The following is a 21,383-nucleotide window of genomic DNA, read 5'->3' on the forward strand; positions in this document are numbered from 1 at the left end:
CAGCTATTCGCTTGCGCTTGATAGTTAAAGGGGTCATGCAGACAAAACACGAGTTTGGTTCATTCGAAAGATTGCCTCGTTAGAATCACACTGTGACACCACTTTTAACGCACACTTCGATCAAAGAACCTACATAATGAGGAAAAAAGGGAATGGCAATGCGACCCACTAGCTCATTTCCCGCCACAGAGCCCATGATGCCATATGTGCCCAGCTTTGCGATTGGCTGAGGCCGGGAAAAGGAAACGCAAATTAAGCACGGCTTATAAGACTGCCGAGCGAGCTATTTTCGCTTAAATGGAATGCATATTCATTTTACAGCAGTAACAATGGTGCGTTCAACAACGAAAGTTACGAAAATGGCCGTAAACGTAGAAGTACCGATGCGCACTGCTGTTGGTAATGGGCGCACTATGCTCTTTTTAGCTGCACAGCAGTTCGCCGCTTTGGAGTTGTCTTACACCACACTGGCCGATTGGCGTAAGCGACGTTGTCTTACGCGACCATGTTTACTTTCTACCGTAACGGTTACTTTCTACCGTAACAAAAACAACCCAGTTGCGGTCAAAAACCAAGCAACGGTAGACAATGGTCCGTGGCTGAGTATGGTAGCGCCATCTTGGAGGACTGACGGCAAGCAAGCGAAGCAAGGCTGCAGAGCCCAATTACGCAGTGGAATTTCGTTTGAATACGCGCACTTCTGACTCCACGGCAGAAGTCACAAAAACACACAGTTTGGCGGAAGAATCAAAATTTTAACCTAAATCGATTAATTTCTCAGTGAATAAGGCATCATTTGCTGCCGGAAAAGCGCTGGGGCCAATATAAAACACGGAATCTTTCGAACAAAACAGACTTGTATTTCGTCTGTATGGCCCCTTTAAGCGAAAGCATTGGCCGTCTGTGCGTGCACTTCAGCGCTAGAGAAGCCATGAATCCAGCCATCCGGTAGATATAGCTAGGCGGCATGCTGCGACATCTCAGCAAAGAAACACTTTCACGAAACTCTGTGTACCTAGCCTTCGCTTTCGCGCGGGATGACTAGGTGTAGAACTCTTCCACCTGAGCCGTTTCTTTTTCCGGGCCAGGCGGAAGCCCTCATTCACACAGAAGCCCTCATTCATATAAGCCCTCATTCACACAGCCGTCATCTTCTCCGTCACGGCACCACCACGTCAAGAAACCGCGACGGAGACGTGAACTGAGTAGCGTTCGTACTGGAGCTCTCCGTCATTGTACAGGGTCGTCTGCCTAGTGATCAGTTTAGCCTGGAATTGAGCGTGCTTAATCTGAAAAGTAAAGAAAATGGCTTGTGCTCACTTTTCGCCAACTTTATCCGTAAAAATGTGTTTTCTGATTGGCTGGTTTACCGCGGGGCACAACGCGACGGGAACGTAGAGCTTGGCCTCCCGTCACCATCGCACCGTTTTCGGCGAGAAATCGCCTGAAAAACCGTCGCCCATGACGGAAGACGGTGACGTGATGGTGACGTGGTGGGGTGAAAAACGGCTGTGTGAATGAGGGCTTATCTTGCCATCAAACGACCGTTGCGGCTGCAGTGTGTGCGGGTTTCTGTGACGCAGCCAGCCCGCTGGCGCGGCCACCGGCACCGTGGCAGCTCGGCCCTGAGACGCGGCCAGCGGCCCCGAGGCGGCGGCGGTGGCGGTGGCGGCAAGGCGAGTCGGCTGAGCGAGGAAGAGCGGCTGCGCACCGACGTGGACGGCCTCCAGCCGTGCCTGGCCGACGACGACTGCAACCTGCACGCGTCCTGCGTCGTGGCGCTGGGCTCGACCAAGGGACGCTGCGCCTGCGACCGCGGCTACCTGGGCAACGGCCTCTTCTGCTGGGAGGCCTTCTTCCTGCGTTAGATGGGCCTTCGGGGCCGATTAAAAATTGCGCGGCTGCACCTAAGGCGACGACCTGGTTGAGAGGAACTTGTTGTTGGGCGAGTTGGTGCTACGTGGTGAATAAACATGGGCTTTGCGCGAAAAAGACACCACACACAAGAAGGACAGGACGACCGCAAACTCCCAACTTAACTTTGTTGGACAGATAATACAAATATAAGTACACTGTCATCTGGTCACACATTCCCATTCCTACAATTAATGCAATCTTTAAAGGCTGCTCTATCACAACGCTACAGACACTTGTCAAGATATACAATCTCTGGTTTATGAAGAAACACCGATGTGTCACTCACTCATCCTTCTCCCTTCTTTCTTACATCGTAGGCCTCTGAAATTTCCCGTTCCTTCGTGTCACTGGACCTGCGCAGAACCTTAACTTCTTTTAACAGCAGTTCACACTCGCCACTCGTGAGCGGGCAAGTAGACATTAGTTTTGTTTTTGACGGAGGTCATGCTCACGCATACGGTCATTGATACAGCGTCCGGCCTGCCCTACGTAGACTTTGCCACACTTCAATGTACCAGATAATAGTTTACTTATATTTGTATGGTCTGTCCAATAAAGTTTAACTGGGAGTTTGCGCTCGTCCTGTCCTTCCTGTGTGTGGTGTCTTTTTCGCGCAAAGCCCGTGTTTATTCACCGACCTGGTTGAGTTTGTTCCGGGTATTTCAAGACAGAACCACCTTGAGAGTGAAAAGGGCAGGAAGGGAAAACATAGGATGTCGTTGAATTTACACCTCATTTTAAGCGGGGCTATCTTTGGCTCTTCCCTCGGTTGCACGGGTGGCTGCTGCTGCTGATTTCTGGCCGCGTGCGCAGCTGGGTACGCTGCCCGAGTTCAAAGGGGCCTCACCTGTTCACATCGTGACCCACGGGCTTAAAAAGCATCGTGCACCAATGCGAAAAGTTTCACAAATCCATATAAATGTTCACAACTGCCTAGTTTGCTTATTTTAGAAATGCACATTTCTTGTACAGAAATAAAGACAAAAACTTTGCTAGTTACACAGCTAGCACCATCTAATAGGAGCTAGATAAACGAAAATGTGTTGCGTGTTTATTTTTTATTTCATTGCAGAATATATATATTTTAAAAAGAAGCGAATTAGGCAGTGAGGAACATTTCTATGGGCGCGTAAACTTCTCGTGTTAGTACATACTGCTTTTTAAGCCCGTGGGTCATGAATTCGAAAGTCCCATACGAATGTTATCAGGTGAGTCGCCCCATAATTAACGAACGTCTTCTCGTTTCTCTGCCACCGCCGCAACCAGGCAGCCTTTCACGGTTTGCGCGTTGAGACCTTGCCGAATGCGCCTCTAAGGTTTTAACGCCAGATCACCACGCATCGCTATGGCCCTCCAGTACTGCTCCCGCGGGGTCGGCCGGAAAGCCGCTCGCGGAATACAGTCCGAGGGAGCCCAGTTGTTGTTGTTTTTGTATCCGTTTATTTTAGACAATTCAATACAAACTGCCTTGGATGGCATGGCTAAAGGCAAACAAAACTGCCCGACGGGGCCCTGCCACCCGTAACAATCAGGGGAGCAGCGGGATCACAGGGATCAACTAGAGGAAGAAGATAACAAAATAAACAAAAAAACAAAAAATACAATAAAGCGAGTTACATACGTTGGCCAAAACAAAAGGTGCACACTGTGTAATCATACGAGAACAAAAATATCAACCCACATCTGATATCGGAACAAACAAAACAAGAAAGAAGGAAATCTCAACGTACAGATCCTTCTGGCACTGCATGGGCATTGACAAAAATTAGATCGCTAACAACTGCTGTCAGCGGTAATTTTTATTTGCCTCAGCAATTTCTTTTTTCATAATTTATACACTTTGTTTCAGCTACGCCATTGAATGAAATCCAGAATATCAGGGTACTGATTTAGGAGGTGAGGAGTTTGCCATTTTAACCTTTGATCACCATAGGCTGTCCGTGAACGGCACTTTACAACCAAGCACGTTCTCAGTTCATACGGGCTTCTATGAACATGATAATTCAACTCAAACAATGTTTGATTAGAATTATACTGGCTCAATACTTCTAGAGATAATTTTTGGGTGTAAAGTTCCTGTACTGGTAGTATTGCATTTTTTTAGGTATGCTGCGCAGTCTATCACATGCGTTTTTTCGTGCGTCTATTCATGCACCTATCCCGTTCTCTCGGCTTGGAGGTATATTGCGTCCTTGAAAGTTTCCTATTAAGTCTCGGACACCTGAATGAATGCAATCGGCAGTTCTCACCGTTGTTCATTTCACAATATGCGTAGTGGCACGGATATGCCAATCCAAGGCCCAACGCCTTTAGCTGGCCTCTACTATGTCACGAGTAAGTAGGCGGGCTCATCTGGCGATTATGGGTAGCCGTGTATCGTCTACACTGCGCCATACAATTTATGAGCTACTCGCGGTGGTACCCGGTGGTGCCCGGGTGGGCCACTATAATAAATACATGAATGGGCATAACAATAGTTCATTTATCACGTACTTGTCATAATGAGGTTGTTCATAATGGAGATGTACGTAATTAGGAACTCCTGCCTGCTCTCAATACATGGGCTCTTCCGGGAGGCGTGTGGTTATGGGAAACGACTGCAACTCGCGCCCTATTCGAACTATCCCGAAATAAATTGAATCAAGAGTATGTGCTTAAAGGATATTTACTTGTGGGAAATATTATGTGCTAGGTGTGAAGGATACCCATCAGACACAGCTGTATAATAAAAAAGTTGCAGGTGACATCACCCTTTTGGGCTCAAGATGTACGACGCGATCTGTAGCGTTACTTCGACGTCCAGGGAGCGTTTTGGAACGGGGTTGATGCATTTAGTGTGTGTGCGTCACGAGGGCTGAAGGTCAGCGAAGAGAGAAAGACTAGCAGCAAGGGTGTTTAATCGCCGCGGCCCAGGAGAGACTAAGGCCCTCAGCGCTTCTGTGGCTTAAGACGTGTGGCCTAGGCGTGTTGGTCAATTTGAGCAAGGAGGCGACAGTGTCAGTGTTTCAGTGTTTATTCGCTAATGTCTTGGCCGGACTGAACATTTCTTGTAGTTTTTTTTTTCGTTTTTTTTGCTAAGACGAAGACAGAGCGAAGGTCTTGGTTGAAGAAGAATTAGTTTGTATTCAGGGAAATGAGGTAACAGATGGTATGAAGCTCAAGAGGGGAACGGTGGAAACCGAAATCCACGGCCCCAGATGCAGCAGCTCCTTCCCTTGCCCTCTCAATAAGCTCACGTTGACCTTGAGGTAACGAGCTTGTCGGAGCTGCCTCCCATGTCTCGATGGGAGTGGAATATGTAATGTCTGACTTGTTCTTTTGAAAACAGCGCGGAAAGACGGGACTAAGGCAGGAACAGACGACACAAGCGCTAGTGTCGTCTCTTCCTGCCTTATTCCCGTTTTCCGCGCTGCTTTTAAACGATATAATGTACCAACACGCCCTTCAGTACACCTTTTGACTTGTTCTCCCTAGGGCATACCCTTTGAAATAGCTACGTTACATGGAAGGGAATGGATGTTTCCCCTAATTTAGCACATTTTTAAGTTCATCTCTGATGTTCCCACCGAACTTCTTTGCCCACATAAATTTGCAGATACTTGTGTTGGTTTATCCTCCATAGAGTCATGCAATTCTTCGGCACTGAGACCCTCTTGTGACCCGGGGAAGGATCGTGTGCCTAGGCATAGGATGAGGCGGCTTTCTGAACGTTTTTCGGGGAGAGCAGTACTGTCGTCGTGGTTGCACGGAGCACGCCATGTGAGTTCGTGTGCCTCTTGGTCAGTGCCTCGTTCTCCTCCACAGCCTTTTGTCCAGGTGTCCAAGTGACGTTAACTTTATTCCTTGTGGATGGGAGTATTTTACCAAAGCGTTTAAGTATTCTGCCTGCAGCCAACAGTCTAATGCCCTTTGAGAGCCTGCAATGATGTTACCCCTCTGTTGGGTACTTCCGCTGTTTACATAGCCAAGAGGATGGCTCCAACCTCTAGTTCGTTCCTGTAGGAGAGTCATGTAGTCACAAAGGTGGCCAGACAATTGCTGCCTCGTACTCTGGCACATCCCGGAGTCGGTGTATAATGTGTTTTCCTAATTTTAGAATATTCTTCGAATGAATTTGATCTTGCCCTATCCCTTGTCCTTGTGTAGGCTTGGTTTCATGTATTTGGTAGAGGATATTTTTTTATGCGGAGTCGCTGGATCGGTCACATGCCCACGATAGCATCCAGTCATTTGTTTGTCGTGTGTGTGTGTGGGGGGGGGGTGCCTGTCTTCCATATGGTGGCCAGTCCCGATTTTGTTTCCAGAGGTGCTACAAGAGGGGTTACTCTGATTTCTTCAAAGGAGTTATAGGGCTCCTGAGCTGTCCAGGAGGCGCTGCATGGTATGAGGCCAAACCAACTTCCGGCCAGTGCTTCCGGGTAGTACAAAGCTGCGGGGGTTTCATAGGATCCCGTATTGACAGTAGACAAATGAGCCCGATACTCCCGATTGTTTTGCGGCATGCTCTCCAGCCCATCTCCGACGCGTCCGATCTCCTCCGGCGATCAACTTGGCACAAAGGGAAACAGCTTAGCAGCGCCAAATACGTTTACAGCGTCGAGGAAACTGCTGGGACGGTGACGGCACTCTGCCGCTCGCAGTTTCATCGATGGTCTTGTGAAGTGGAACTTGAAGTGAGAGCTTCTTGTTTAAACTAATATTCTTGTTGCGAAGAACTTTTCAACTACCGCCCATCAAAAATAAAAAAGTGACGCGATCGGCGACGATCGTGCGTAAAAATCAGCGAGTCCGGCGGACAGCGCAGGCTCGTCTGCTGCAGTGCGCCGTGCTTTTGCGCGCCTGTGCACTTGAGCGCTCACTTTCATTAAACACTACTGGTTTGCGTAGCCGTTACGAATACGTAGTGCAGCGCTAGCTTGCCTTTTCACTGTATCGTGGATCAGTGACAAAATGCCGCGAGCGTCAGAAGCGTAAAATCTGTTTTGGGATTCAAAAAGGAGGGTCCGTAGAGCAAAGCGGTCCGGCGAACTCAGTGGCCGTTCTGTTTTGTTGTTTTAAGTGCAATGCACTTCTTAAGCGACCCTGAACCTGCGTCCACCGGCGATGTCCGCATAACATACCCACGTCGGGGATTGGCCAGTTAAGTGCGAATGCACTTCTTAAGCGACCCTGTACCTGCGTCCACCGGCGATGTCCGCATAGCATACCCACGTGGGGGATTGGCCAGGAATCTCCTCGTCTTCCTTGGCAACGGGGGGAGATGGGCGCGCGCTGCCTGGCCGCTGACATGGCACATACCCACGGGGGGGATTGGCCAGGAATCGGGCGTGAGAAGGGCTAATGCACCCGCTTAAAGGAGTACTGACACGAAATTTCAAAGCTGAGATCCGCTCTAGCAATCAAGTACAACGACAACACAAATAGGTGTCTGTGAATAAATGCATCTTTCTTTCTTTGTAGTTGTGTGTGTGTGTGTGTGATCTCTCTTTCGCGAACATTACCGAACCGCGCAAATTCAACTCGTGCATTCGCACTTTCACATTCTTCCCCTCGGGGAAATGCGGGGAATTTTTCTCTGACAATCACTTCATTTAATTACCCTCTTGCATTATCTATTCCCAGTTCGCACTTAATAGACTAGAACCAACGCCACCTAGAGAAGGTTTTCAAGGCCGGGAGGCTGCCTCAGTGACGTAGCGCTACTGGGCTGACTACGGCCGCGCACCAGCATGCTGGAGAACCAATTTGACTGCAAAGGTTTGCACGACAGGGACCCGCTTCTGCCTTCACGAATTAGTAGAAGAAAAAAAAAGACGTATCATATATACGTGTTTCTTTTTGAATTGCAAACAACCTTTGTCTTATTTATTGGTAGTGTCTGGAGTTCCGTTTTCGAGACTGGTTCTCTTCGTCGCACATCTTGTTATCATCATCGTGGTCAGCACGCCGGACGAGCGCAGCGCCGACGTATACTCCAAGATCAGGGCCCTTGACATCGGAGGGTCCACTTACGAGATCAACGCGTACCGCATGGTGCCCGAAGGCACGGTCAAGGGAGTCATTCGCGGCGTGGCGATCGAAGACACCCCAGAAGAAATCAACGACAACATAGTTAACCAGTACAGCCCGCTAGCTGTGGAGGTGCACCGGATTGGCAACACGACGACCGTGATCGTCCTCTTTGCGGGGCAGAAGGTACCCAACTACGTGAAGTACGGTTCCATGCTAGTGTGATGCAGCTTATACCGCAAGCACTTCGAAGTCTGCAGAAAGTGCGGCAAAGTGGGACACAGGAGCGACGTGGGCCCATATCCTAACACCAGAATATGTTTCACGTGCGGAGCCGCCAACCCCGGCGCCGACCACGAGAGGGAGTGCAAGCCCCACTGCAAGCTCTGCGGGGGCAACACCCGACGGGCGAACGGGAGTGCAAGAACAAATATAAGAAGCCGTTTGTGGTAACCAAGAGACAGTGGGAACGAAAGATCGAGACCCTGCAGCAACAGTGACAGGGACGGGTACCCGAACCGGCAAGTTTCCCGCCCCTCGCACCGAGGCGAGAGTCACGTCAGCGAAGCGCCAGCCACCGGAGAAACAGGAGCAACAGCGCGAAGCGGGGAAGGAGCGCCAGCCGTCGGAGAAGATCGCCGTCCCAGCCCTGGGATAAGGTAGCATGGGCCGACGCGGTCAAGATGGCGCCCACGATGAGGCTCCAGTCCCAGAGGCAACAGCAAGCTAAGACCAAGACCCAGGAGGAAAGCGGTGCCGTTTCGGCTCTGCGCGTGGAAAACGAGAAGTTCAAGAAAAAGATCGACGAGCAAGATGCCACCATCAAGGAGATCAACGAGAAGCTCGCCATGCTGATCTCGATGCACCAACAGCAGCCGCAGCAGCAGGCCGTGCAGCCAGCAACGCCGCAACCACAACCCCAACCGACGCTAGTGCGACACCAAGAAATAATGACCGAAGACGAACCAGAGCCAGAAACTGACCCTAGGGCGGCCCGCCCGTCGGAGCCGAACCCCTAACGACGGGCGGTGGAGAGCGCCAGAGACCGCAGAATCAACGCAAGACTAGACACGCAAGACGAGCGTCCAGATCGCCTAAAAGCCAATGCAAAGATCTCCAATCAGCGACTCACGGCCCTCGAGCAAACGACTCACACAATGAACGAGTGCCTCACGGCCCTCGAGCAGGCAGTGCAGGGACTACAGAACGCGTTCACGCAACTACAAGCACAAACGCAAGCCCAGATACAGGGACTGGAGAACCAGATCATTGCCAAACTGCAGCAACTATGGATGGGACAACCCGTCGCAGCACAGCAGCTTCCGCAGCCTCAGCCGCAGCCCCAGTGCCAATAAAGGACCTCCTGGTCTGGCACTGGAACTGCAAAGCGTTCTCAGAAAAGCGGTGCTACAACACATAAGGCAGCTCAAGCGCAAGCCCGACACAATACTACAGCAAGAAACCCACTGCGATGGTCCCCCGCCGAGATTACAGGGGTACCGTACTCACGCAGAACCCACGACGGGACACAGCGTGGTGCTCAACGGCAAACGGCGCAGAAACAGAGGTACGTGCATTCTGGTTCGAAGGGGGGGGGGGGATAACCTTCGTCGAGCACACGCTCCTGACCAACAGCTCGGCGGAGCACTGCATGCTCGAGCTCGTTACGGGTAAAAGGAAGAAGGAAAGCGCATTCGTGGTGCACGTGTACAGTAACCCGCTCCACCACCAGCAGCGCTTCAAGGCCCTCATGCACAAGGCGGCCCGGCTGGCCGGCGGGAACACGATAGTGGTATGCGGCGACTTCAACGCCCTGAACCAGGCTTGGGGACACGCCCGAACGACGGTTAAGGGAAGTGAAGTATTACAGGACGCCATAGACGCGGGCTTCAACCTGGTGACGGGCCCGTCGCAACCCACAAAAACCAGTGCGTCTGTGGCGAGGGATACCACCCCGGACCTGACGTTCGTCAAGATCGGGACGGCATGCTCGCGTGAAGCGCAATGGCGCAACACGGGAGCAGACCTTGGCAGCGACCACATGATAGTGGAGGTCCGAATCCCGCTCGCCGGCCGCAACAACTACGGCAAGAAAACGCACAAGCTCACGGACTGGGAGGCGTTTCGCAGAGCGCTACCCGAAACACACGACGACATAGAAGACATAGAAGAGTGGACCACCGACATCATGAAGACGGTGGACGACGCTACTCAAGAAATAGAAACGGACGAGGACATCGACAACATGGACAGTGGCTTGGCGCACCTTCTGGAAACCAAGAGCTCACTGAAGGCCCGCTGGCTCAAACAACGCACCAACCGTCGACTGAGGAAACGGATCGCCGAACTCAACAGATCGAAAAGCACTGCAGGGTGCTGTGCGCCCAGCAATGGAACCAGGCATGTAACGAGGCGGATGGCATGATGCACACGGGCAAGACGTCGAACATGCTACGACACCTCCTGGACGAGACCACGACCAAGAGTACCCAACACAACGTTGCCCGTACGCTCCACAGGGCCGTCAAGGAACTGGGAGAGGACGAGGTCAAGAAAACACTGGACGCCAAGTACCTCCCGACCACCCCCCCTGAGGTCCACCCGGGTTACCTCGGAGAGGAGAACGCGGAGCTAGACAAGGACGTAGAACCCTTGGAAGTGCGCGACGCGCTGCAGAACCTCAACAGAAGATCGGCGGCGAGACCTACAGGGCCACCAACAAGACGCTCAGGAACCTAAACGACGCGGCAGTGGAGGCGCTGACGCGCTACTTCAACAAGTGCTGACACGCAGGCCAACTCCCAAAGCAGTGGAAGACGGCCAAGATGATCCTAATCCCAAAACCCGGCAGGCCCCCGAGCACAGAGAAACTTCGACCGATATCACTCACGTCGTGCGTGGGGAAGGTGCTTGAGTACGTCCTCATGAACCGGTGGCAATGCCACCTAAAAGACGCAGAGCTCTACCCCAACTCCCTCATAGGATTCAAAAATAAGCTGAGCACGGAGGACGCCATGATCCTGCTAAAACACGAGATCCTCGACGACGACCAGAGACAACAGAGCGGTGCTTGGCCTGGGCCTGCAGAGTGCCTTCGACAAGGTCCTACACTCGGCAATCCTAGGACAAGTCTCTAAACTCAACATGGGACGACGGACGTATGACTACATCAGGGACTTCCTGACGAACAGAATGACCAAGATCTGCGCGAGAGACCTGCAGCTGCCCGAAAAGAAGCTCGGCAGCGTCGGAACGCCGCAGGGCTCGGTAATTTCCCCGCTGATGTTCAACCTGGTGATGATCGGCGTGGCCAATCGGTTGGAAAGGGTCGCGGCCGTCCGCCACACCATCTACGTCGACGAGGTCATGCTGTGGGTCCCGGGAGGCAGCAACGGACACATCGACACATCGAGACCACTTTGCAAGAAGCTATAGACGCAATCGAAGAACAGCTCGGCGGATCGGGACTCGTCTGCTCTCCGACCAAGTCGGAGTTGCTGATACTCCCACCGAAGGGAGTTAGGAAACGCAAGAGAGACGACCGGTCAAGCATCCTCTTACACACGGCAAACAGACAGGTCATCCCGGAGGTCTGTCAGATCAGGGTGCTGGGCATGCTTCTCGAACGAACGAGGGTCAACGGCGCCACGGTAACCAAGCTGAACACGAAAGCGGACACGGCCATGCGCCTTCCTTCTAACTCCTCCGCTCTTCCAGAGCGGAAGAGTTAGCTTTCGTGGTCAGCTTGGTTACCGAGGCACCGTTGACCAGTTATATTTTTTTAGTTGTGTCACGGGGCGTTAGGTGGAACTATACAGCCATAGGACCGCGGACAACGGTGGGTTTTAGCCGGCGGGGACACATAACGCTTTCGCCTTAACAAGAACGAGACGTCGCTTAATCTACGTCGCTAACTTAATGTAAGTACACCCTTGCGGGGAAAGCCTTATACGCCCCATAGAATAGTAACCGCTAGGAAGTTAGTGCTAGTCCAATGCTGTTCTCTCTCCCAAACACACGTACGCAAACACAATGGAGCAACACACAAATCGTGTTGGGCTCGCAAACGAAGTTGAAGTGCCGCAAACGGAGTTGAAGTTGCTGTGTTGGTCGCAATGAAGCCACGTAAACAGGCTTGAGCAGCCCGAAGAATTTTTACATGGAAGCTGTATATGACCGGAGTTGCATGGTTTCTTCGTGCCATTGGTCACCAATAACTCGCTGTTAACACATACCAATTTACTGCGATATTGGCCTAGAATTACTAATTAATAAATCATCATCATCATAAGCCTACTCAGGTCCACTGAAGGATAAAGGCCTCTCCCATTGACCTCAAACCGCTCCTGTCCTGCGCTGCTCGGGTACACAGTTTACGCCCGAATTTCCTTATTCCATCCCTCCAAACACGAATTACTGGCCTTCCTCTTCATCTAGACCCACTTCTTGGTATCCACTCTGTTACCCCAATTGTTCACCGACTGTGGGTTCGTCTCATTACATGGCCCGCCCAAGTCCGTTTCTTTTTCTTTGTTTCGACTATGCTATCTTCTACTCTAGTTTGTTCTCTTATCCAGGTAGCTTGTTTCCTGTCCCTGAGTGTTACTCCTAACATTAGTCGTTTCATGGCTCGTTCATGCGACCTAAATTTGCTTTCTAGTTCTTTAGTAAGGCGCCAGGTTTCAGCTCCGTATGTCATCACCGGCATTATGCACTGGTTGTAGATTTTTCTTTTGAGTGACAGAGTGGCAGAAAGTGGCTACGTAGCGGCTGATGTGAACAGCCTCGTATGCTCAAAGTGCGATAACCTTTACCATTCTGGCGAGTGCGCTGGGTTAACTAAGAAACGTTTGAAGCAGTTGTCGCGACACAAGCTGAAGGCCTAGTCGAGCCCAACCTGATCTATTCTACAATCGTCTTTCCCGAATGAGAAGGATCTCCACTTGTGCCCGGGGCGACGTTTGCACCGCCGCAGGGCCGGCACAGACGCATGGCAGCTCTGATAACGCATTGTTAGAGAAAAACTATTCGTTAAACCAGGTGCGGTATTCTGACGTTTTGTCCGTGTCGTGTCCGCTTCAAAAGTGTCCGTTTTGAACGAGCTCTAATTGACTTAGAGTGAACACCCGGTTGTGACGCAAGGCAAGCACGGCGAAGCTACTGCGTTGAGCCGCGGCTTCTCGCAGCAGATGATCTGGAGCAGACACTTTTAGCAGTTCTGAATGTGCCGGCCAAGCATGTGCCGGCCTCGTTGTTGGCCTCGTTGAATGTCCCGGCCTCCTTGTTGGCTCACCGGCGGAACAAAAGGGTAAGAAATAATGTTGACCCGTTCTAAATGCTTGCAGAAGCATTCCGCCTCTCAAAGACGACTGTACGGTGGCTGCGCGAGCTGCGAAACCAACTTGGCCGGTAGTACCATGGGCTCAGTGACGAGGACCAAGTGATATGCGCCTTTAAGGGTAGAAGTTTCTTAGGGGCTCGGGCTGTCGGCGTCTCGTGTCGTCGTCGTCTCATGTCGTTGTAGTATCGCGTAGTCAAGGTACTTAAACACCGGGACACTTGTTTTCCAACGCTTCGCGTTAGAACGTTTGTCTCCGTTGGAAAAACGCGTGCTAAAAGAACCCACCGGGACACTCCTTTTCCAACGCCTCGCGCTAGAACGCTTCGTGCTTCAAAGACACGATACTTGCAGCAAAGCTGTATACCTCTACCCCCCTCCCCCAACGGTTTCATCTACGTGGGAAAAAACGCCAAGGCGCCAAGAATACACTTATACGCTACAAGCTTCGCCCCTCCCCAGATTTCACGTTGGTGGAGATGGACCGGGATTTTTTGTTTCTTCGTATACTGGTGGCTTTCAGTCAGCAATCGGTAACGAAGAAACGATATCGCTGTCGCAACCCGCCGTGAGCCGGTGCATCTACGCCGTAGCCATCACACAGTGAAATAAACGATCGTATGCGAGCTTCATAGCTGCCGAGCAGACGACCAAAATTACACAAGCACTCGGCATGAAATTTGTTATATTTTATTGGTACTTTACAAATACACATACAAACTTAACGTCCGTAGGCTTGGCGGGAAGCAGACACGTAATTAAGCAACGACAATAACGACCACTCACGCAGGTTTTCACTCGGAAAGTACCACAGAAATTCCAACGCAAAGCTCGCGTCAGCATGCCGCAAGTGTATCGATGACAAAAACTTAACAGAGAGTTACCCGCCGCGGTGGCTCAGTGGCTAAGGCGTTGCGCTGCTGAGCATGAGGTCGCCGGTTCGATTCCCGGCCGCGGCGGCCGCTTTTCTGATGGAGGCGAAAAGCAAAAACGCCCGTGTGTACGAGATTTCGGCGCACGTTAAAGATCCCCAGGTGGTCAAAATTAATCCGGAGCCCTCCACTACGGCGCGCCTCATCGCCTGCGTTGCGTCGGCGCGTTAAACCCTACAATCAATCAAATCAATTAACAGAGAGTTATTATCGTGATATACCCGTCATGGACATAAAAATCGCGGTCGAAGCGCGAAAAGATTGAGCAGCCGTAGCATTGTTTACGCTCTACTGCCACAGGAAACAGCTGGCCGCAGCTGGCTTCTTCAGACATTGACCCCCTTGTGGTAAAGAATTTTTATTTCGTCATATAAAAATCATACCATGTGTACGCTTTCAAAATACATTCACATAAACCCGTATAGGATAGTTTGAAGTAGGTTTAGTCGTGGAAAATGTGTTTGCGATGCAGTTTCGAAAGATTCCACCCGAAGCTCGCCTACAACGGGATGTACGTCACAATAAAACGGACACGAAATGGACGTTTTCAAAACGGGAAACCTGCAGAATACCCTCCCAGAACAGGTCCACAGTCGTTTAGACGTACTGTAAAGGCAACTTGAACAACAACTCGAAATGCACATTGTTACCGATACCAAGAAAGAAAGCGAGTCAAAGTTGATGCAAGAAATGGAAAAAAAAATGGTTTCGCTCCCGCCCTGCCAAAGTGGATAACCATCAAAGCCGTTGTAAACCTTTACAAATGGTGAAAGAGGAGGGTATGAAATGTTTCTCGTCGTCTCGGCGGGATTGTCTGTTGCCATCGGCTTGTGTCACTAGGGTAAAAGCTATACTGGTACTCGTTTCTCCATTGTTCCGTGCCGCCGCCATGACCATTGGTCAGTTCGCGTTACATGACATTTGTTTGCACGGCGGCGGTTCATGGGCGCCGCCACTTTGTTGTTAATGCGTTTCGGTCGGTCAACTCTGGTAGGCTTAGCTTGTCCTCCCTGCTCGGCGGCTGCGCGCGACTGAGGTCGTTCCCAATTTGAATCGAAGATAACGCGTGTAACAGCATTACAGCAGCAGATGTGTGTCCAAAGATGCCGTTTAGTGTTGCACACAAACGACCCGGTAGAAGTTAACGGTGAGGCCCTAGGTGCGGCAATCTCGCAACACTGATGAACGAAAAAATGGCCGCGGTTGCTGACATGTCTGCTTCAGTGGCGGTACTCTGTCTTATCTTATCTTATCTTATCTTAATACATTATCTACAGGACTTCTCTGGCGGCAAATACTGGGCCCTGCCTAGCCTGACGCAGGGATTTATACACACGCCCCTAACACCCCCCCCCAACACCCCCCCCAAAAAGATTCCACAACCATGCACCCTGCCTAGGGATTTATACAACACCCCCCCAAACATCCCACCCACAACCCCCCAAAATCGAAATTCTGCATAAACCCCTGGCCTGACGCATGCGCTCGGCGTCTTGGGAAAAAAACTACTCTATTCAGTAACACTAGTCCTTCCTAGCCTGCAGAGATAATCTGCAAATCTTACCAGGAACACGTGGTCGGGAGGGGTCCAATTGTTCACAGGGGCCTTATCCTTCATAATACGGTTCGGATGCTTGTTTTGTGGTTTCTTTTAACTATTTCTGAGCTCTATGTTGTATGCCTGATCAGCCTGACGCATGCGCCTGGCGTCTTAGTCCTTGGCGCCTTGGCGTTTTTGCCACGGAGATCGTTTTTGCCCACGGCGACGAAATCGTTCGGGGGTAGAGGTATGCATGTTTGCTGTAAAAATTCAGCTGACGATTACTATACTCCCTAATGAGAAATTTGTGCGCGGCGGGAACTGCACTCCTCTCGGTTACTGCGCATAGCTGCTGCATCTCAGTAAGTGATCGCGTGATCAGCGAACGCACGGCGGCGCGCGCTACTCTGCCGTTGTCTCGCAGCGCGTCGCCGCCACCGAGCATGTTGTTGTAAATCGTATTTGGGCCTCCCGCGCAAATGCCACGTGGTTCGAGTGAGCCACGCAACGAGGAGAACGCCAAAGGATCGATGTACTTCCAGCAAGCAGCGTGTGCTGGGCTTCTGTGGCGCGTCTTCGGCATACTGCCCTCGCTCCACACTTTCACAACGCTTTCCTCCTCCATTTCCCTTGGGTCTTTGGTGTCGTTTTCGTCAGCTCAATCAAAAGGCCGGCAACGCCGTCAAACCACAGTACCGGACGCTTAAGTGATACGCACTAAAAAAAATTAGCAGTGGCTTAGCCCGGCTATGCCAGGATATACGTAACGTGAGCTAGGGTTCAGCAATCCGATTCAATCCAATCCAGTCCAGTCCAGTCCAATTCAATCCAATTCAGTCCAGACCGGTCCGGTCCGGTCCAGTCCAGTCCAGTCCAGTCCAGTCACTGCTTCTCGCGAATGTGCAGCACCGCTCTCCAGGAGCCACGCGAAACGGCTATCAAGCGGCTCCGGAACAGCGTCAGACTTGGCTACTGCGCAACGGAAGCGCACAGCTAGGCACGCGCCTGCGCCTGTGCGTCTGCCGTGGCTATGACGTCACCCCTCTGGAATGCGCAGACCGCCGAATTTGCAGACCCAATTCTTTACATACCCGTACTCTAATTTAATTCAATCCAATCCAATCCAATGCTCCTCGCGGCTGCGCAGCACGGCCCTTCAGAGTCCACGAAAAAACTGCTCAACCTCGGCCAGTGCAGCTTATGCTACAAAACAGGGGCTGACCTGTTTGGTGATTATCCTGTGCACTGATCTCGTGGGATGCGGGAGTTGGCACTTTCTCGTGCGCTTTGTCGTTAGTAAATTCATTTGATAGTAAGCGTTGTGTAAGTGTTTTTTTCCTACCGCCCATATATTTTTCTTAAGTTTGCAGTCGATATGAACCAACTCGCCCAATCTCAAGTAGCTCTACATTGGTCCCCAAGAAGCGAGCTGGACTCTCCCACTGCTCAGGGTGGATTAGAGTGAAAAGGTTGCAGGTCTCGATATTTCTAGCAAACTCTCATGCATTGCAAATGCTTCCCGCACTTTTTTCTGAAGCTTTACATTTCCGAGCAACGCGTATAACCGATAACCGGACACGGGCAATCGTTTTGTTGTTATTTTCGGCTACAGCCGTTGATGTTCGAGCTACATTTATTATTCTTAAGTAATACAAGTCATGGAGCGAATAAAATTCGCGCCGCTTATATATCAAAGGGAACGTAGACGTCATATGTGGTAATGTCATCCACGTGGTAACGTAATTTTCCAATCTGGAGTGTTATTGCGTGAGAAATAGGTGGGGCATGTCGGCAAAATTTTCGCGACGCTTTGTCAACGCAACGATAGATAGAAGAACACAGGATGGCTAAGTGGAGGAAGAGTGTGGGGAGAGCTGCCTTCGAGAGCGGAGAGAGCTGTCTCAGCTGCTCTGTCAATTTTGCCATGGACCCAATAAGTCCAAGCGCTGCTCAACATCTGCATGTGCCTCGACGGGTCGTGTGACTCCCGCTGCCGCCAGTACGCGACTGAAGAATCGTGCCTGCAGCCAGTGCGGGCGGCAAAAAAGGAGGGAAAATGACGACGACGAATGCCGATTCTCGTGGTGAACAAAAGCGTTGATAGGCAGCCAATTCCGCTGTTAAGTGAGCACACATTACCACTGAGAATGTTGGAGCGCGTAGCGCAGTTGCAACGGTGTACAACAGACTTACGACAAACCCCGCGTTGCGGCCTTCTGAAGCCGCCGAAAGGCGTACGCATCGGGCCTAGCTTCAAGTTCTCGAGGGAGAGGCGCAAGATGCTAACACCTTCTTTAAGGTCCAGCAAATCCTCGTGAATAATTTTTCAACAAAAGTTCCCCTAAAAACAAAAAAAAAAACGTCCCCTGCTTTGAACAGGGGTTCACGCGAAGCTTGTCCATCCCTTCGAAACCGTAAAATCCTGTCAAACCATATGCCCATACATGGAGGAAAGAAAAGCTTAGGAGAGGCCCGGCGGCCACCGACGCATCGGAAGAAGTGCGGAGGAAGTCGCTTGTTTTAAAGCGAAACTTTCTACCTCTACCTCCCAACGGTTCTTTCGTGGCGTGCGGGACAAGAAACCCCCAACGCGGCTGGGGAGGAGGAGGGCGCTTTTAACTCAAGGAGCACAGTGAAGATGGCGCGGTGATAGGGCGCTATTACCCAGCGTTCCCTGCACTCAGGTGACTGCTCGCACCGGCGGGCGCCTTGGCGGGACGGCTTTGTCGTCCGCTTTAGCTACAGTTGTTTTGACCTGTTTTGGCACTGCTTCGTGTCCATTTCGCGCTTTCATCGCACGGCTTGATTGACTTTTTTCGACAGCACCTTCTGAGTAACACGGACCCGGCGGAACTAAGTGGGGGAACGGCAAAGTTGCGTTAAGGATTGGTTTGCAGTGCGGGAAAACCACATACAGGCATCTGGCCGCTATAGAGAAACGCTACATTTTGCGCACTGCTTACCACGAATGGGACTCCCTTTTCTAAATTGCTGAATACCAATTCGGTTGTGTTTTAAGAGGTATTACAAAAGGCGAAAGTAGCAACTGGTTCCGATAAATAGCGATTATATTAGTCTCTCAGCTTTCTCGCAATTCTCAAACTTACTACACTAACCAGTTTAAATCGGTATTATGGGAATCACAAAGCTCACATGCCGAATTGATTGGGTTTCTGCGCTTGTGTCGCGCGGTGGTGTAGCCCCGAGCTAGCACATCAGGATGGCTAGGTTCCGCTGTCTCACCCTTCGAAAGACGCTCCTCTCCATTTTCTTTCCGCCAACGCACGGCCGGACTACAACGGCGGCGTCCACCGCGCTCAAGCCCGGCAGGGGCCGACGCTGCCGCTTTCGGGAAGCCACCACCGCGAATTCCAGGTTACGGCTGGCAGAATCTATGGTTTTACTCTTTGTAGAGCCACGTGTGTGAATTCAAGTGATGTTGCTTGGGCAGTTGTTGTGGGTGTCGTTTAAAACTTTGCTTTCCAACCACCTTCACAGCCTGGATTCAAGCCATTTTTTTTTTCACGCGAAGCGCTAGCCATCGCTCACGCCACCACTACCCACCAACAAAAACCCTACTTGAGCATCATATCGGATTCCAAACAAGCCTGCCGCCTATACCAAGCCGGCCTCGCACCCCCTCAAGCCATTCAGATCCTACAACACCTCCCCGAAGACATCGACATCTCTATCATCTGGACACCAGGCCACACCGGCATTGCAGGGAATGAGGCGGCCCACGCCGTAGCCCGCGACCTCCTCAACCGGGCACTCCCAACAGCAAGGCCAGGAAGAACCGGACAAGCCCCACCTGTCCCACAGGCACTGACCCCACTCGACCTCACATACAGCTCCATTCTCTCTCATTACACAAACACAAGAAGGATATACCCACCTCCTCATCACTCTTTCCAACCATCAAGCGTATATCTACCGGCGACTGCAAACCGAGACATACTACAACCACACCATCCTGTCCCACATCTCCCCATCTCTGTTCCCCTACAATTGCCCACAGTGTGACATCCCACTCTCAACTTACCACCTAGTATACTCCTGTCCCCACCACCCTCACCCCATCCCATCCCGATCCCCTGAGCAGTGGGAGTCTGCGCTGACCAGCTCGGCGCCGGAGCGTCAACTCGCGCTGGTGCAACGAGCCACGGATGCAGCGCAGGCCCGCGGCCTCCTGGACGAAGGAGGCTGACCACACCCCTTTCCCTACCCCTTGAGCTCAGTAAAGAACGTTTTTCACCACCACCACCACCACGCTCACTGGGGGTCAAGCTCATCGGGTGTCGTAGCAACGGCGCGGAAGGCCAGCCCACCGAGGCTGCCGAGGCCCTGCGTCCCCTACTTCACTGCGCGGCCCGACCGGTAGCCATCGGTCGGCAGGAGGAAACGAAGCAGACGACAGTGGAGCTAGCGATGGCGGAGAAGGTGGCATGTGCGCTCAAAACACGAGCAAAAAGGGGCGACCCCAAAAAAATGACTTTTCCGGCTTCAGTAGAGGTGACACCAGGGCATCTCGTAGGCTTTTCTTGCCTCTATGTCCACAATTTTTGACCAACCACAACCCAACTTTCGACTAGCACACTATATTTCGACCAATCCCCACCCAACCCCTTTTTTTCAGGTGGTGTGGCGTGGACCAGTGGGTTGGCATGAGTTGGCCTATGTCCTAGTCCGCGTGGCACCATCTGCGGTCTTCGTAGCGAGGCATGCGGAGACGGCCTCGCGACTGGTGTTTGAAATTCGCCATTTTTGTTGTTGTTGTTAATTTGTTGGGTTATTGCATTTTGTTGCATTGTTTCTGATTTTGCTGTTTGTATTATTCTAGCATGGATATTGTTACCGCCTTATTCCCCTCCTGCTTGGGCCTCCATGGTCTGTGGTTTGTCCTTAAATAAATAAAAAAGAATGAATAAGGCCCATTTTTACGCTAGATATTTTTTTCTTTCAATCAGCTCCCTCCCAGTTCATGGTTTCTGACATTTTTTATTTTTTCCGTTGTTCTGTCAAAAACGCGGACTGAGTGCAGTGTCGGCCACGGGCCTACTGGACACCAGCTGCGGGTGAGGAGGCTTTGTGGCGTACGGCGCCAGCAGCAACACAGACGACGACACGATCCAGCTAACACAAGCTTCGCTTGAAAAATTCGCCGCGTATGGGCTCCCTTCCGAGCAAATGTCGTCAAAAGACGATAGTCTTCTAGCGATCGCGACCCTGCCCCGTAACTGCCTATCCTCTCTCCCCCGCCTACCACTCACGCTCTTCCCATCCTGTTTCGCTCCTCCCGTGCTAAACGCGGTGGATGTTTGCGGAAATCCATTAATTTTTTCCGCGTTCGCACTGCTGGCGCGCCATCTGTTGAGACGTTTTGTTACTCTTGGGCGTGTCTGGCGCTCGAGCCTCGCACGTAAGCCTTTTTTGCATTTTTAGATTAAAATATTGCTTTTACCTTTTTTATTTGCTTTCGATTTATTTATTTATTTATTTATTTATTTATTTATTTATTTATTTATTTATTTATTTATTTATTTATTGATTGATTGATTGATTGATTGATTGATTGATTGATTGATTGATTGATTGATTGATTGATTGATTGATTGATTGATTGATTGCAGAGTTTTACGCGCCGACG

General features: G+C 51.2%; 1 protein-coding gene across 1 annotated transcript in view; it reads left to right on the forward strand.

Moving 5' to 3' along the window:
* The window catches only part of LOC144168035 (uncharacterized), a 50,228-nt gene extending 48,360 nt beyond the window's left edge, over positions 1-1,868 (forward strand). Inside the window, exon 8 of the mRNA XM_077697125.1 lies at positions 1,584-1,868. Within this exon, the coding sequence (XP_077553251.1) occupies positions 1,584-1,868 (285 nt within the window). The remainder of the gene's footprint in view (positions 1-1,583) is intronic.
* The last annotated feature ends 19,515 nt before the right edge of the window (positions 1,869-21,383 follow it).

This window comes from Haemaphysalis longicornis, unplaced genomic scaffold, assembly GCF_048455015.1.
Source record: "Haemaphysalis longicornis isolate Haplotype H1 unplaced genomic scaffold, Haemaphysalis longicornis Haplotype H1 scaffold_2, whole genome shotgun sequence".
Classification (NCBI taxonomy): Eukaryota; Metazoa; Arthropoda; class Arachnida; order Ixodida; family Ixodidae; genus Haemaphysalis; species Haemaphysalis longicornis.